Consider the following 14,205-nt stretch of genomic DNA (forward strand, 5'->3'; position numbering starts at 1 on the left):
CATTTCGCCCCATCCCAGCAAATTGCCAAGGAGTTAGAGATAACACCTCTTTTTCCTTTTTCTTTTTTTGCCATTATTCCATGTAAAAATAAAGCCATGCAGTTAACCAGTGCAGCATGTGAAGGCTCCCCATGAGAAGGCACCATACACAAAATTTCACCCCATTCCAACGAACTGGGAAGGACTTATGGCCCACACCCCTGTTTTGGTGCACTCGGGCAGGGATAAAGGAATGGTTTTGAAAACCAGCTGGGAGGCCGTCAGCACCGATGGGAGGAAGGGTGGGAGCAGGAAGGAATGCCTTGAGATTCCGGGTGCCACTGGTTGCGTGGGGCGGTGGTGGGGGGAGTGGAAAAGTGGCAAAGAACCAGCAATGCGTTGATAATGGCGAGGATCTGTCAGACAGGAGACAGACGAATATGGCCCTAGCGCAAGACTGGCTGATTGGAGAGGTGCAGGTGATGTTGTGAAGGCGTAGGGGACATCGAGATTTGGTTTCCCATGCAAAGGATGCCGGGATACCATCCCAGCCGAGCAGGAGGACTGCAGAGGGAGGAGGGGCAAGGGAGGAGAAAATAAGCTATGCACAGTAGCTTATTTGTCCAGTCGTGTGGGGATAACAGTAGCTTATTTTCAAAATAAGCTGCTCTGTGTAGTTTATAAATCACCATGTCTTAAAGTGGCATGTCAACACACCCTGTTTCTGTATGTCAGTCGTTGGAGAACATGACCAAGAGGGTGCTATTGCACTCGATGTTCTGCTTGTGGGCTTTCTGTGGGCATCTAGTTGGCTGCTGAACTAGATTGCTCTGATCAAGCATGGCTCTTTTTATGTTCACATTCTTAATTCTCTGACAGTTACAGACTCTGAAAAAGATTTTCTTAACCCCAAAACAATCCATACAAATATACCATGTAGATAAATATTGATGTTTGATCCAGGACCTACTCTGCCTGAACACTGTCAAACTACTCGTAACTAGCAAGTTAAGTAGAAAGGGGCTATTCTGGAAGAAACATAAAGTTCAGAGCCAGCCTACAAGCAATTGCATTGGGCTGCAGAAGATTGAGTGCTAAATTTGTTCCCATGCCTGCCACATTTTTTTTGAATGTGTGTGGGAGGAATGTGAATGTGAAATCAGTGGCTTTATTAAGTTGTGCCAGACAGCTGGAAAAGAGGTGCAGTCTAGTGATGATTGCCTATTTTTCCTGTTCCTTAGGGACATTTACGTGCCTACTTACTTTGTTGTGGTATGATGATATCTATCATATAAAGCTCAGGGTTCTTAACATGTTGTGTTTTGAGTTATTACAAGGGTGATGACATGACTTGCTTTGAATTTCATAATTCAGGGTGGATTTCAGCCTGGGTTTCTGCAGTATTTGCCTGATTTTCTAATCCAGCCTTCCCCAACCTGGAGCCCTCCGTGTTGGCTGGGGATGATGAGAGTTGTAGTCCCCCACACCTAGTGGCCACCAGGTTGGAGAAGGCTGCTCTACTGAGTACAACATACTGGCAAAGATGAAAAAACAAACAAACCCAATATTGCTGCATTTGTATTGGGATTTGAGAAGCTCCAAATGTTTTGAGAGTTGCGAAAGAATGTCAGTTGGAATAGAAAATGATTTCATTTTAATGTGCAAATTAAGGCTGCTATCCTGCATGCAGTTAACTCTCACAAAAGCCCATTGATTTGCAGAGGTAATTAATTGCAGGATTGCAGCCTGTGAATTTAAATTACCGTGTTTTTATGTAGGAAAGCCACAGCATACTAATGATGATATGACTTTAGCAGCCTCTGTTCTCCATCAGGGTTAGAATAAACTATAAATTGATAAAAAAAATAGTCACCAGTAAAATACTGTAGGCTTCCAATCACATTGGCTTCCAAAATATTACAGTTACGATCCTCCCAAAATATTAAGGTTACAAACAATCAGGTACGAGTGTTAGTTGAAAGCAGTGGGAATTTGAATTATTCATGTAATTACTGAATTGTAGTTTGCTGGATAAGAGTGAGAATATGTGGTGCACCTATTGTTTAAGATGCCAATACTGGAGCTTGTTTTTAACCATCGGAAGGTTTGTGTTTCTGGCTATGGAATCCAAATATATTAAAGCGTCTGTAATAGAATAAAAATGAAAGTTGGATCTCTATCAAAACGTTGCATCATGGAGTGTCCCCTGTTCTGGTTTCTGCACTGCATTTCATTCCCCTTCCATTTTTCCGTGTCTCTCCCAGAAGTCAATCACTGTTTTGTGTCCACTGACCATGCTCAGTACACATTGGGCTATTTGTTGGCGGTGGTGCTGAGGAACTTTCCCTCTAATTGTTTGTACATCCTCAAACATCAGGATCCCCCAGAATCTGCTGGTGTCTCCCTCTTATGTGTGGTTAGTGCTGTTTTGGATACATGAGGACTGGCATTTGGAGAAATGAGGTTATTAGTATATGTCATGGGACCTGCAGAAAAATGTGGCAGTGTGTAGTGCTGGGTTCAGGGTTCCAGTACCTCCATTCCATTCTCCCTCTTCTCCCACAGTTTTCCTCCCCTGGCCCCTGCAAGAGTTATTCAGCTTTCTGTGCCCACTGAGCGTTCTCCATCCTCGTCATACTGGTTCTCCCCCCCCCCCTTACAGGGTTTTCGTACTTCAGCAAACCTTGGTGTGTCCCCCAAAACCTTCTGAGACCTTGCTTTTATACTCTCCAGCTTTTTAGGCAGAATTTCAGTGATGCTTCCGGAGGCAAGCCGAAAGGAGCAGAAATGGGAGCATAAGGGAGCTCTACTAACCCAACCCTTTCCAGAAATGAGCATTTCCACTCATTTGGGGGCTTGCCTCCAGAAGTGCTAAATTCCCATTCCGCAAGTGGAAGGGATCATGGGATTGGTGGGCCTGGCTGTGTGCAGACCGGAATTGATGGCCAGCTCCGCTAGCTAATGAACAGCACTGGATTCTTCCCTTAGCAATTAAAATATAATACACCATGTGGCTGCGGGAGAGAGTTCTAAATGGACTCTAGATCCAGGCATAAAGAAGAGGTGCCTGTCTCCTGCTTTCCCACCTTGTGATGGCCTCTGTGATGGCAGTTTATTTAGCATTGCTAAGTACTATTTTATCAAAACCAGTACTAAAAGTGTAAATAGGAAGCTAACACAAGCTTACCTATCATACTTAAAATTTTGTGAAAACCTAGTTTCAATAAACCTAAGGCCTCTAATTCAGCTGAATGGTAGATTGACAATCATATTTTCTATTGTTGCTGAATAAAAAAGCAGCAGATAAAACAAACACCAACCCCCATAATCTCTAGAGGAAGAAAGACTCTGCCAGTGCAATTATATTGACACACCATTTTATGTTTGTCTGTGGGGAAGCAGGACAAGCCCAACTGGCCTCTGGTCTTCAAAGGTGCCCTCCATTGCCTGCTGCACTGATCCACTTCCTCAATAATACAGCAGGCAGCAGAGGGAATTGGCCCCCTGGAGTGGGCTTGTGGATTGCTCAAAACATCCCCCAAAGGTGTCAAGATGAGCAGGTCGCTGCTTTCCCTTCTCTGTTGAGAACTGCTGTTCACCCTCCTCCATGTAATAATTTATTCTTAAATTTAGCACTAGATGCCATCTTTCATGCATATAGAGCTTGGGCTCATCTATACCAAGCAGAATATTCCACTACGAAAGCGGCATGAAAGCAGTATATAAAAGGTAGGAGCCACACTACTGCTTTATAGTGGTATTGAAGTGCACTGACAACTGTTGGGGCCCATTGGCACACACCATATACCGCTTTCATAGTGTTATATCCTGCTTGGTGTAGATGTGTCATGGGCCCCAACAATTGTCAGTGCACTTCAGTACCATTATAAAGTAGTAGTGTAGATCCTGCAGTGAATTTCAATACTGCAATAAAGCAGTAGTGTGGCTCCTGCCTTTTATATACCAATTTCATACTGCTTTCATAGTGAAATATCCTGCTTGGTGTAGATGAGCCCCTTGAAGACCAGAATAGGATTTACATAGAACAGCCCTCATTTCACTTTCAGAATCTTCACAGTTCATGCAGAGCATTGCAGCTTGACTTCTGAAATGCTACATTAACCATGCCCCAAATTCACATTTGTTCCAACAGGCTTCCAATAAAAAATCAATTTGCTGGCATTGACCAATGAAGGCTGATATTATTGAAATACTGCAGGGTGTTAGGCAAGGAGATCTGGCTGGGGAATGCTCTGCAAAGTAGGTTGGGCTGAGAGTCTATGACTCAAAGTCACCCAGTGAGCTTCCATGGCTGAGTGGGGACTAGAACCCAGATCTCCCGACTACCAGTCCAACACTGTAGCCACTACACCACACTGACTTCTGATAGCTCCTAAGGCCAGCAGGACTATATCCAATCAATTTCAAAGTCATCATAACCCAAAGCAGGGACTAATGACTGCTAGAGCCATTCCATAACATTTGAACTGGGGAGATCACATGGGATGGGGGAGAGACTATCTACATCAGCCTCACCTTGAGGCCGGGGACACTGGCATAGGAAGCAACTTCATGTGTTCAGCATCGATACAGGTGGCAACTACAGCAGATCGGCAGGACAAGAACAGGTCATGACTCTAAAGTCAGCCAAATGTGCTCTTACTCTAGCAGTGAGTGACATCTATAAAAATGACCCTCTTCAGATGACACGCTAAGCCACGGTGGTTAAGCATTTTGAGCGAAACATTATGGCTTAGCGTGTTGTGTGAGCCTTGACTTAGTGTGTTGTGTGAACTGTTCCTAACCATGGTCGCTACATAACCACGGTTTAAGTACACTCACTAAACATTTGCTGCAAAAGGGTTAGTGACCTAACCATGGTTTAGTGTGTTGTTTAAACAGGCCCCATAAGCATATCTTGCTGTAAAAATTAGTTGAGTTGTCTTATCATGGCCAACTTTGCTTGGGAAATAGAAGTATGGTTACTGACCCTGAGGTTATACCTCAAATTGTTTAGGAAACAACAACAAACCATGGGGTTGATAGAGGAGGAGAATGAGGAGAAACGGTCTGCTTCCATAGAAGGATTAAGAATCTCGTGAGTTCGATATCAGATTTGCTGCATAGCTGATTTGTGGAGCTATGTGTTTATCATCCCAAACTGGGAGTCTGCTGACTCTGCAGATCTTGTAAGCTTTTTTATTCATTTTTTTTCCACAATCCAGTGCGGCAGAATAAAGTAAATTCTGGGGGAAGCAGCCTTCAAATACTGCAGCTGAACTGATAAGCTAAACGGCCTTCAGGCAGCGGGGGGAGGGGGAGGGAGAGATTTGCAGTGTGATTATACACATTTTAATCTTTTCTAATTGTTTTTTTTTCTTTTTTTCTCTCCACACAGTACACAGTTCCTTGTATATTACATTCATAGAAAGCCACCTCTTTCCTCATTGATTTTAAATTACTGCCAATTAGACCCGTGAGGAAGGATTAAGTAGGACACACTGTACGAACGACAAAAAGTGCTGAAGTACTTTTCTGCTGCATTTCCCCCCAATTTCTTCTGATGCTCATAAAAGGTTCTAATTTTGTCATGGATTAGAGCATGCACAAAAAGAACAGGAATTCTCATGGACCTAAACACTTTGTAACATTGAACATAATGCTTTTTCACTCATGTTGTTACTGGTTATTACCAAGCTGTGATATCCCCTTGTATTTCTCATAAAAAGAAAGGGCATCCTTTCCTTTTCACCTGATATAGCATCTGCCCCCCTGTATCGTCTCAACTTCACCTGAGACACCCACAAGCACCTGACAGGACTGTCCACGCCACGAGCACCCAGGACCACTTCAATCCCCCCTGTGGTAATGACGTGTTTGAGGGTTTAAGTCTACTGCTGCTGCTCCTGTCTCGCCTTTATTCTTCAGGCTCCACAGCCCAGCAACCTAGCCCTCAGTTTCCCATTCCGCTGCCACCATTTGCTGTTTTCTCCTCACACTCCTCCACAGACCACACCAGTTGTTTGTCAATATAATTGGAATTTATTAACTCAAGTAAATGCGTGTTCAAGCTTAATGATTTCATCAGTTTAAATGCCTATGGTTACAAGTTTCAAAACATATTGGTTTCAGTCGCTTCTTTATTTACTAGGTTCCACTATATATGCCCTAAATTCATCCACTTCTCTCATATAATCATTCACTTCTCTTTACCCCACTTCTACCTTCACTTCACAGAATTCTAACCTACACACTCTATCTCTCACAAACTCATCTCCCTCTGACACTTCTACAGGCACATCTCATACCCCTCCCACTCACTCACTTAACTATATATAGATACATTTCTCCAGCTCCTCCCACCCTTTCACAGCCAATCTGCACTCCCCCCTCAACCATCCAATCCACACTCAGGCATTCAAACCCCCTCTACAACTTTTAAGTACCTTTGAGGCCTACTTATTTCCTGAGCCTTATACATATAAACAATAACTTGGTACACTTAAGGCAGCTGAACATCACAGCATCTCTTTGAAGTCCCTGTTCACTTTAGTTGAGGATGCACTTCTGTCTTCCCTTGACTAGGGATGTATGGATTGTGCAAAATCCATTCCGTGTGTGCCTTGCAGATTGTCAGGTACCTTTTGTTCTGTCATCCACCCATCAACAGGATTGGTTATTTTTTCCCCAGTTTCTGAATTTGTGCAAATATGAATTCACACAAGCGCAAGGTTGTGCAAATTCGCATGTGCACAAAAGTGCAAATTCCTCCAAAATGCACATTTTCATGCTTTAGGCTATGGGTGGAAGGCACATTTTGGCTTTTTTAAAAAGTGTTTTTCTATTATGAACTTTGTGTAAAATTCCAGAAGGCTAAGAAAATGGACCACAAGTCCACAGACTACGCCTGACAGGGGGAAAGCCAGTCCGTTGTGGAATCTGCAGGTCAGATTCACCAAAACCTATTTGGTTCCCCTGCAGATTTCTCTGACATCCTTATGCTTGATGCAGATTGAAATGAATAAAATCCCCTTGATTGAAATGAATAAAAGGTTGTCTGTTTGTAAAGTAGCCTTGAACCAAGGGCATTCTGTTTAAGGAGCAAACGAGTAATCAAAGGCTTTAAATGTGTTGTTACAGCAACATGGTTCTTTCACAGATTTACTTCAAAACCACTCGTATCTCTTTCTTTTTTTGAAATTCTGTCCCTAAACTTGGAAACTTGTAACAGAACAAGAACTTCCATGGCACTGATGGTCTCCCTGACAAATAATGGTGTGTCACTGTAATTCATTTTCTGATCTATTGGCTCTGACAGTTTTTCAGGCATAGTACAGGAGAACTGGTAATAACAATGAAATAGAAATAAATCTTTATCGTTGTTTCATGTTTTTAAAGGCACTGTCTAGTTTACTACATGGCTTATCACTGAATATGCTGAGATTGCTTAAGAGTATATTCAATAACATAAAGGTGATAATGATTCAACTCTGCCATTACAGTTTCAGAGGTGGATGTCACTTACTTTTTTTATAGGAGCTGTGTGTTGTGAAAGCACAAATAGGCAATGTGGTGTCCATGGGCACCAGCATGCCCCCAGACACCTTCTTTGGTGCCCACTAGAACACCTACTCCTCCCAATTTTTATTTAAATAACATTTAATTCTTTCTTACTGGGAGATGGGATTGCTTCAAAGAGAAGTGGGACCATCTTAATTTCCTATGATGATGATGATGATTTATTTGTATAGCACCATCAATGTACATGCTGCTGTACAGAGTGACCAGCCATGTCCACTCATGGCAGCCATTTTATGTCTGTGCCCAGGACAATAACTCACATTTCCCCAAAAGGTTGCCTACTCCCATGTTATAGGATGCCCACCATTGTGATAACCAGCCTGCGTACATCTCTTGGTTTAGGCAGTGCAAGATTCTACCTTCCCTTGCTGGTTTTGTTAAATGAGTGCAGCCTGACCACATGGAAGAAGAGAGTCTTCTCTTTCTCTCTACCACAGAGATTGAATGAAGGAGGGAGTGGAAATATTCCCCCCCCCCGATATCCCCCCCACCTATGCATTACATGGTCATTACTAAATATTTATTTATTTATTTATTTATTTATTTTATTACATTTATATACCGCCCCCCAGCCAAAGCTCTCTGGGCGGTTTACAACAATTAAAAATAGTAAACATTAAAAGTACACAAAAATTTTAAAAAAACATAAAAACAGTATAAAAACAACAACAGTATCCATTTAAAACAACAATTCTGGGGTCCATTAAAAACAAACTTAACGTTATTAAATGCTGCTTAAAATGCCTGGGAGAAGAGAACGGTCTTGACCTGAAATAGAAATATCTAGAAAACATTTATTTTAATTGTGTAAGCACTTGAGGAAACAATTTTAGGGAAGGATGGCATGGAAAGATTTTAAATAATGAAATAAATGTATTCATTTAACGCCACCTGCTCCCTGCCTGTCTGATCCTGGCTGTGGATGCAGGGCTCCTCCACAGTTTTGGCTTAGCCCAAACAGGCAGGAAACTCAAGATCTGTGGGAGCTTTTGGACACGTCAGGGCTGGGAATGGGCATCAGGGCTAGTGGCAGGCTCAAACAAGCAGAGCCAGCCTGCCTGCTTACCTGCTCCCAGCTACTCATTCCTCTTCCTCCACTGCCAGTATAGTCCGGCTCAAGTCGCTGACTTAAGCAAATGAGCCAACCAGCCACAGCCAGAGTCTCCCTAGAGGTGGCACCACTTCACTGAGGAGGTTCAGGGAGACAATTGTTGGATACAGCTAGTATATAAGCATGTGCTGTAGATGCACAAAATTCTCTTGTCTGGTAATGGAGAGAGGGCAGAAGCAACCTCAGCAGCCAGGATGATTTTGTTCTAGATGGTGGTAAACTCTACTGTCGTCGTCATCGTCATCATCACATTTATATCCTGCCTTTTTTCCTCAAGGGACCCAAGGCAGCATACATAATCCTCCTTTCCATTTTATTCTCACAACAACCACCCTGTGAAATAGGTTGGGCTGAGACTCTGTGACTGATCCAAAGTCACCCAGTGGGTTTCCATGGCCAAGTGGGAACTAGAACCCAGATCTCCTGGCTCCCAGTCCAACACTTTAGCCATTGCACCACACTGGCTCTTGGACCACTTAGGATTGGGTTATGGGAGCCTATATCAGTTCACCATATCAGAGTGAATTCAAATCTCTTCTCAGCTTCAAGTTCACTAGGTATCATGGCCCAGGACTGAGAGCCTAAGGTTTATCCCGGGATCATCCCAGGGTCATCCCTGTTCATGTAAATGACACACAGGATATCCCGGGAGCAGGCAGGGATGACCCCAGGACGATCCCGGGATAAACCTTAGGTCTAGCTAAGGCCTAAGTTGCGGTAAGCCACTGCTGAAGTACCATATCAGAGCTCTAGCTGCAAGGATTGCTGTCCATGGTACTGAACTCATTTTGAGTCCTTAACTAGTATGTGCTGGCTGTGGTGCTGTTTCTATTGCACTTGCCTGTTCCATGCTGTATCTCCATGCCTGAGCTAATGCCCGGGGCAGATGATGGAACCCTTCACTATGTGACCATTTCTCACTTTAGACTACTTCACAGAGTTGTTGTGAGAAAGAATTGAATACACAGCCTAGAAATTCTTTGGGGAAGGGTGGGATATAAATGCACTAAATAAAACAAAAATGAAACAGTGTTCCACCATCATAATGTGACATTACACCAGTACCAAGGTCCATATCATTGTCAAGACCCAGAGAACCAATAGTGTGGCATTTTTACTTGATTTCCATAGTAGTAATTGGTAAGGGACAGGTTCCATTGTTTCTGTAATGCTGTTTTAGCTATAGCAGCTCATACTAATGTTTGAGCGATTGAGTAAACTTAGTATTCATTGTGTGTTGCATGCTTTGAGATATGCTTTCCATTCACATGAAGGCCATATACCAGTTAAGGCTGCGGTCCTATACCCATTTACCAAGGGCAAAGCTACATTGAACTCAGTGGATCTTACTTCTGAGTAGACATATGTAGGATTGCACTGTAATTTTCAATTTACAGATGATGAATAAAAATGTATGGAGCTTTGTTATTTTGACAACACTGCAAAAAATGTTTATAACAGATGGGTCTGAGTACTTCTCAAGCAGTTCTGAGCTGAGTTAAAATTTGTCCAGACATATATAAGAACATCTGACTTATATTCTGTTTTACTCTGTACAGCACCATGTACATTGATGGTGCTATATAAATAAATAAATAATAATAATAATAATAATAATATTCCTGAATTAGCAGCCACATTTATATATCTCTTCAAAACATATTTTGTGATCCTTCACATTTATCTTTTGAAATCCTTGTTTCTGGTTAGAACTTAACTTTACTTATATGTATGGAAAGTAACTCAAGATGAAGTGTCTGTGTATTTGTTATACGGGTGTGTACTTAATATTTTTGAGAACCTATATTTGAAGTATTACCTTCTGTAACCCAAGTTTAGATACAGCTTCATATCTTGAGGTCCTCATAATGACACATAATTAAATTGTGATGCTAAAAGGTACAGATAATATTTTGCTAAAACTAGCATTATTTATCATGTCCCTCTTATCCTTCTCATGTAATTTAAATAGTACATGAGAATATAAATATATTGTATTTGTAAAATTGTTTCACACTTTGATTTTCTGTTGAAAAATTAATTAATGTTATGCCTAGTTTAAAAATTCCATTTCTCTCTCTCTCTCTCTCTCTCTCTCTCTCTCTCTCTCTTTCTCTCAGCACTTTAACTTAGACTGGGACATTAGCTAGTATTATTGATCAGTACTGAAAAGAAAAAAATGTTGCTTTATGATCATAATAGGAAATACATTTTGGTCTCATTGGAAGTTTTTTTTAAAAATTATATTTTAAGATTCACTAAGCATGGGAAGGGGGAAATAAGTTTGGGAGGGGACAGGAAAACATCCTGTAATAGACTTCCCCAAATTTGGGTCCTGAGATCTTGGAATACAACCCCTATCATTTCTAGCCAATATGGCCAATGGTCAGGAATAATGGGAGTTGTAGTCCTGCAATGTTTGGAGACCCAAGGCCCTTTAAGGAAGGAGGGCAACCTGTGTGGGTCAGTTAAGAATATTATAGAACCAACCCACACAAAACAAAAACAAAAAAATCACTGTTCAGTCTTAAAAAGGAGATGTGTTTTTATTGCTTAGTGATGTTAATTTATGAATATGACCTAGGTGATACATTGATCTAGTTCTCTCTGAATTCTGATATGGAGAACACTCACCAGGAGGTGAATGTGATGAGGAATGGGCTTGAAGAGAGAGAGAGAGAAAAGTCTTAGGAGAGCTACTTTTTGTGTTTAAAGATGTTGGCAGGAACCCTACTGCCCTGTGTAAATATATATTTATTATCAGTATATACTCTCTGGCTTGGATGCCTTGCTTCCTAAACTCAGAGGTAGGCTATGATATGTACACTTGCATTGTTTCAAAACAAACTCAAGTGCTGAAATCTGCTGAGCCTTGATTCTATTTTTGTCCCCATAGGCCAACATAAAATCAAGTTCATTCCCGAGATGGTGGGACCCATGTTAGAAATGACATTAATTCCCGAAACGGAACTTAGAAAAGCTACCATCCCAATATTCTTCGATATGATGCAGTGCGAGTTTCATTCTACCAGAAGCTTTCAGATGGTAAGAACAATTTGATTATGAGCTACAAAAATATTTCTTTGCTTCTTGACCAAGGAACTGTGAAAAGCAAGTTTTATGTTACTGGCCTAAAGAAGGCCTGTACAACTTGTAAACCCACAACCTGTGACCCACATATGGTTTTCCTACCTGTACTCATATCCCTATTTTTTTTGCTGCCTGTATGGGGCTGCCCAAGAGGAATTAATAGTCTAGTTTAAAGTAAGATGAAAATCTATGAGAAGGGATAGCAGGGACTTTATAAAGTTGTTCGTCAACAGTTAGCATCCAGACAGCAGATTGAGCAGGATACAGGTAGTATTTATTTCCCCTAATTGTGCAACTATATCAGGGGTGGGCAACCTTCTTGGCCCTGAGACCCAAATGGCATGTTGGGTTCATTGCACACACACGTATGCACTCCAGGCACATGTACATCTCAGCATGCCCAGATGGGAAGGTTTAAAACTCCCCTCCCTAACTGCTGAGATCACGGGATGGGATCAATGGGCTGGGGAAGTTTAAAGGCCTCCCCACATCAATCCTGGCCTGGATCACTGGGATGGGGGACAGTCAAAGCTTCTCCTCTTCCATCTCCCAGTATCTTTGCGCTAGAGTGCTGTTTCTGCATTGGGATTGCTGGGAGGAGAGCAAGTTGAAAGCCTCTCTTCCCTCCCCTGGGGCCCCCGAGCCAGAACACATGTTGGCCACTGCTATTAGCAACAGGGAAATAGCGGTCTGCTGCCTGCCCTGCAGTTGATGGCAGCTGGGCATCGGAGGAAAGTGTCCAGGCCATCCCCAAGGGTTCTGTGGGCTGCACAGGAAGTAGTCAATGGCCACAGGCTGCTCCTATTTTATTTATTATTTTTACTTTATTTAATCAATTTATTATGAACACTCACATACCGCTTGATATCATCAAATCTCTATGCGATTTCCATACGAAAATAATAAAAATCACTATTAAAATACACTGTTAGTAAGTCACTTTGTGTTCTATACCTTTAAATTAGCATATGCAAATTCTTTGCAAATCTGTGTCCTCTTTTCTGCTCTATTTTGGTAATGCATTTCCAATTTGGGGGTGATGCATAAGTGTCCACCTTATTTGCTGGCCAGCATGAACAGAGGGTGCTGTGTGCTGACGAAAGAGAATTGCCCTTCTCTTACATCACTGGAATATAGCAAACAGACCATTCACTTTTAGAGGCAACCCTACCCAGTTTCTTGTTTTATCCCTAATCAGCACGTAGAATCTGCCATATACCTACATCTGCAACATGGGACCTACGTTCATAATTTCCTCCATGCCTAACATGGCAGCAGCAGCAGCAGCTTTGCCACAACCCATCTGGACTGATCTCGTGACCCACCTTTGGGTCGCAACCCACTGGTTGAAAACCACTGGTCTAGTCTGACTGGTGGGGGCTCTTCAGAGTTTCAGACTTGGCTCTTTCCCAGTCCTACCTGGAGATGCCTGGAATTGAACTCAGGACCTGCTGAGTTTGTGCTCCACTGCTGAGCTGCAGCCCTTCCCCAGGGGTATGCTGTGGTGCAGCCCTGGCAATCCCTTAAAAGTATTGCTGCTTTCCATGCAAAGCAAGAAATTAGACAAGAATTGGTAGGCTGCTGTTTAAATGATCTACCAGAAACACAATTATCTAAGCTTATTAGTCATATTAACAAAGTTTAAATTAGCTCCCTTTTTTAACAGCAAATGGAAAGAACTACAATATGTGGGGGAGTAATTTAGACATTTCACACTTTAATTCTAGAACATTAGGACCTATGGCATCATCAATACTCAAACAAGTATTAAATTAATAACATTCTTATTTCAGTTTCTTCTCTTTCCCCCTCCCCACAATTGCCTTCAGAGAAGTGTGTGCTATAAGATACTCTATACAAAACAACCCTCAAAGCTAAACTTCTTCTTTTGTCATTAAGCAGGGGTTTAGATTATTAGTTTCACCACAAGATTTCATTCAACAATTAATAAGACACATTTTCATGCCATTCTCCCATGGTTTCCCATTCTTCAGAATATGTCTAATGTGTGGCTTAACCACGTGAAATGCAGTTTTAATGGATGCATTTCACATGGGTGCATAATCCATGTGAATTATGATGAGGGATGTTGTGTGGAAAACTATAGGGGAAAATAACCTTATGTCAACAATTCTTTGGAAAATTGATTGCATGAACTTAGCCCTAGCACCAATGTGGCTAATTTCTTTGAGAGTAAAGATTTTCTATGAGGGAAGCTCCGTTCCTCTTTCCCCCCAGCTTTTCTTTGACTCTGCTGTCAAGCAGAATTAGTCAGAAGTACCAATATTTGGTTTAGTGTTCTGGGCCCTGCTCCTGCCCACGTGAAGAAAAAAAAAGTCACACAGTACGACCAGGGAGGGGTGGGCAGATCCGAAAGCCTGGCCAAGTTGACAGGAGATAGTGTGAATCTGAGGTGCCACCATTTTCACCCAGCATCTCACCAT

The 14,205-nt window shown here is 42.0% G+C and overlaps 1 protein-coding gene across 1 annotated transcript in view; it reads left to right on the forward strand.

Annotated features, from left to right (window-relative positions):
- The window catches only part of DOCK1 (dedicator of cytokinesis 1), a 427,979-nt gene that overhangs the window by 303,145 nt on the left and 110,629 nt on the right, over positions 1 to 14,205 (forward strand). Inside the window, exon 33 of the mRNA XM_063132809.1 lies at positions 11,568 to 11,716. Within this exon, the coding sequence (XP_062988879.1) occupies positions 11,568 to 11,716 (149 nt within the window). The remainder of the gene's footprint in view (positions 1 to 11,567; positions 11,717 to 14,205) is intronic.

The sequence above is a fragment of the Elgaria multicarinata genome, chromosome 8, assembly GCF_023053635.1.
Source record: "Elgaria multicarinata webbii isolate HBS135686 ecotype San Diego chromosome 8, rElgMul1.1.pri, whole genome shotgun sequence".
Classification (NCBI taxonomy): Eukaryota; Metazoa; Chordata; class Lepidosauria; order Squamata; family Anguidae; genus Elgaria; species Elgaria multicarinata.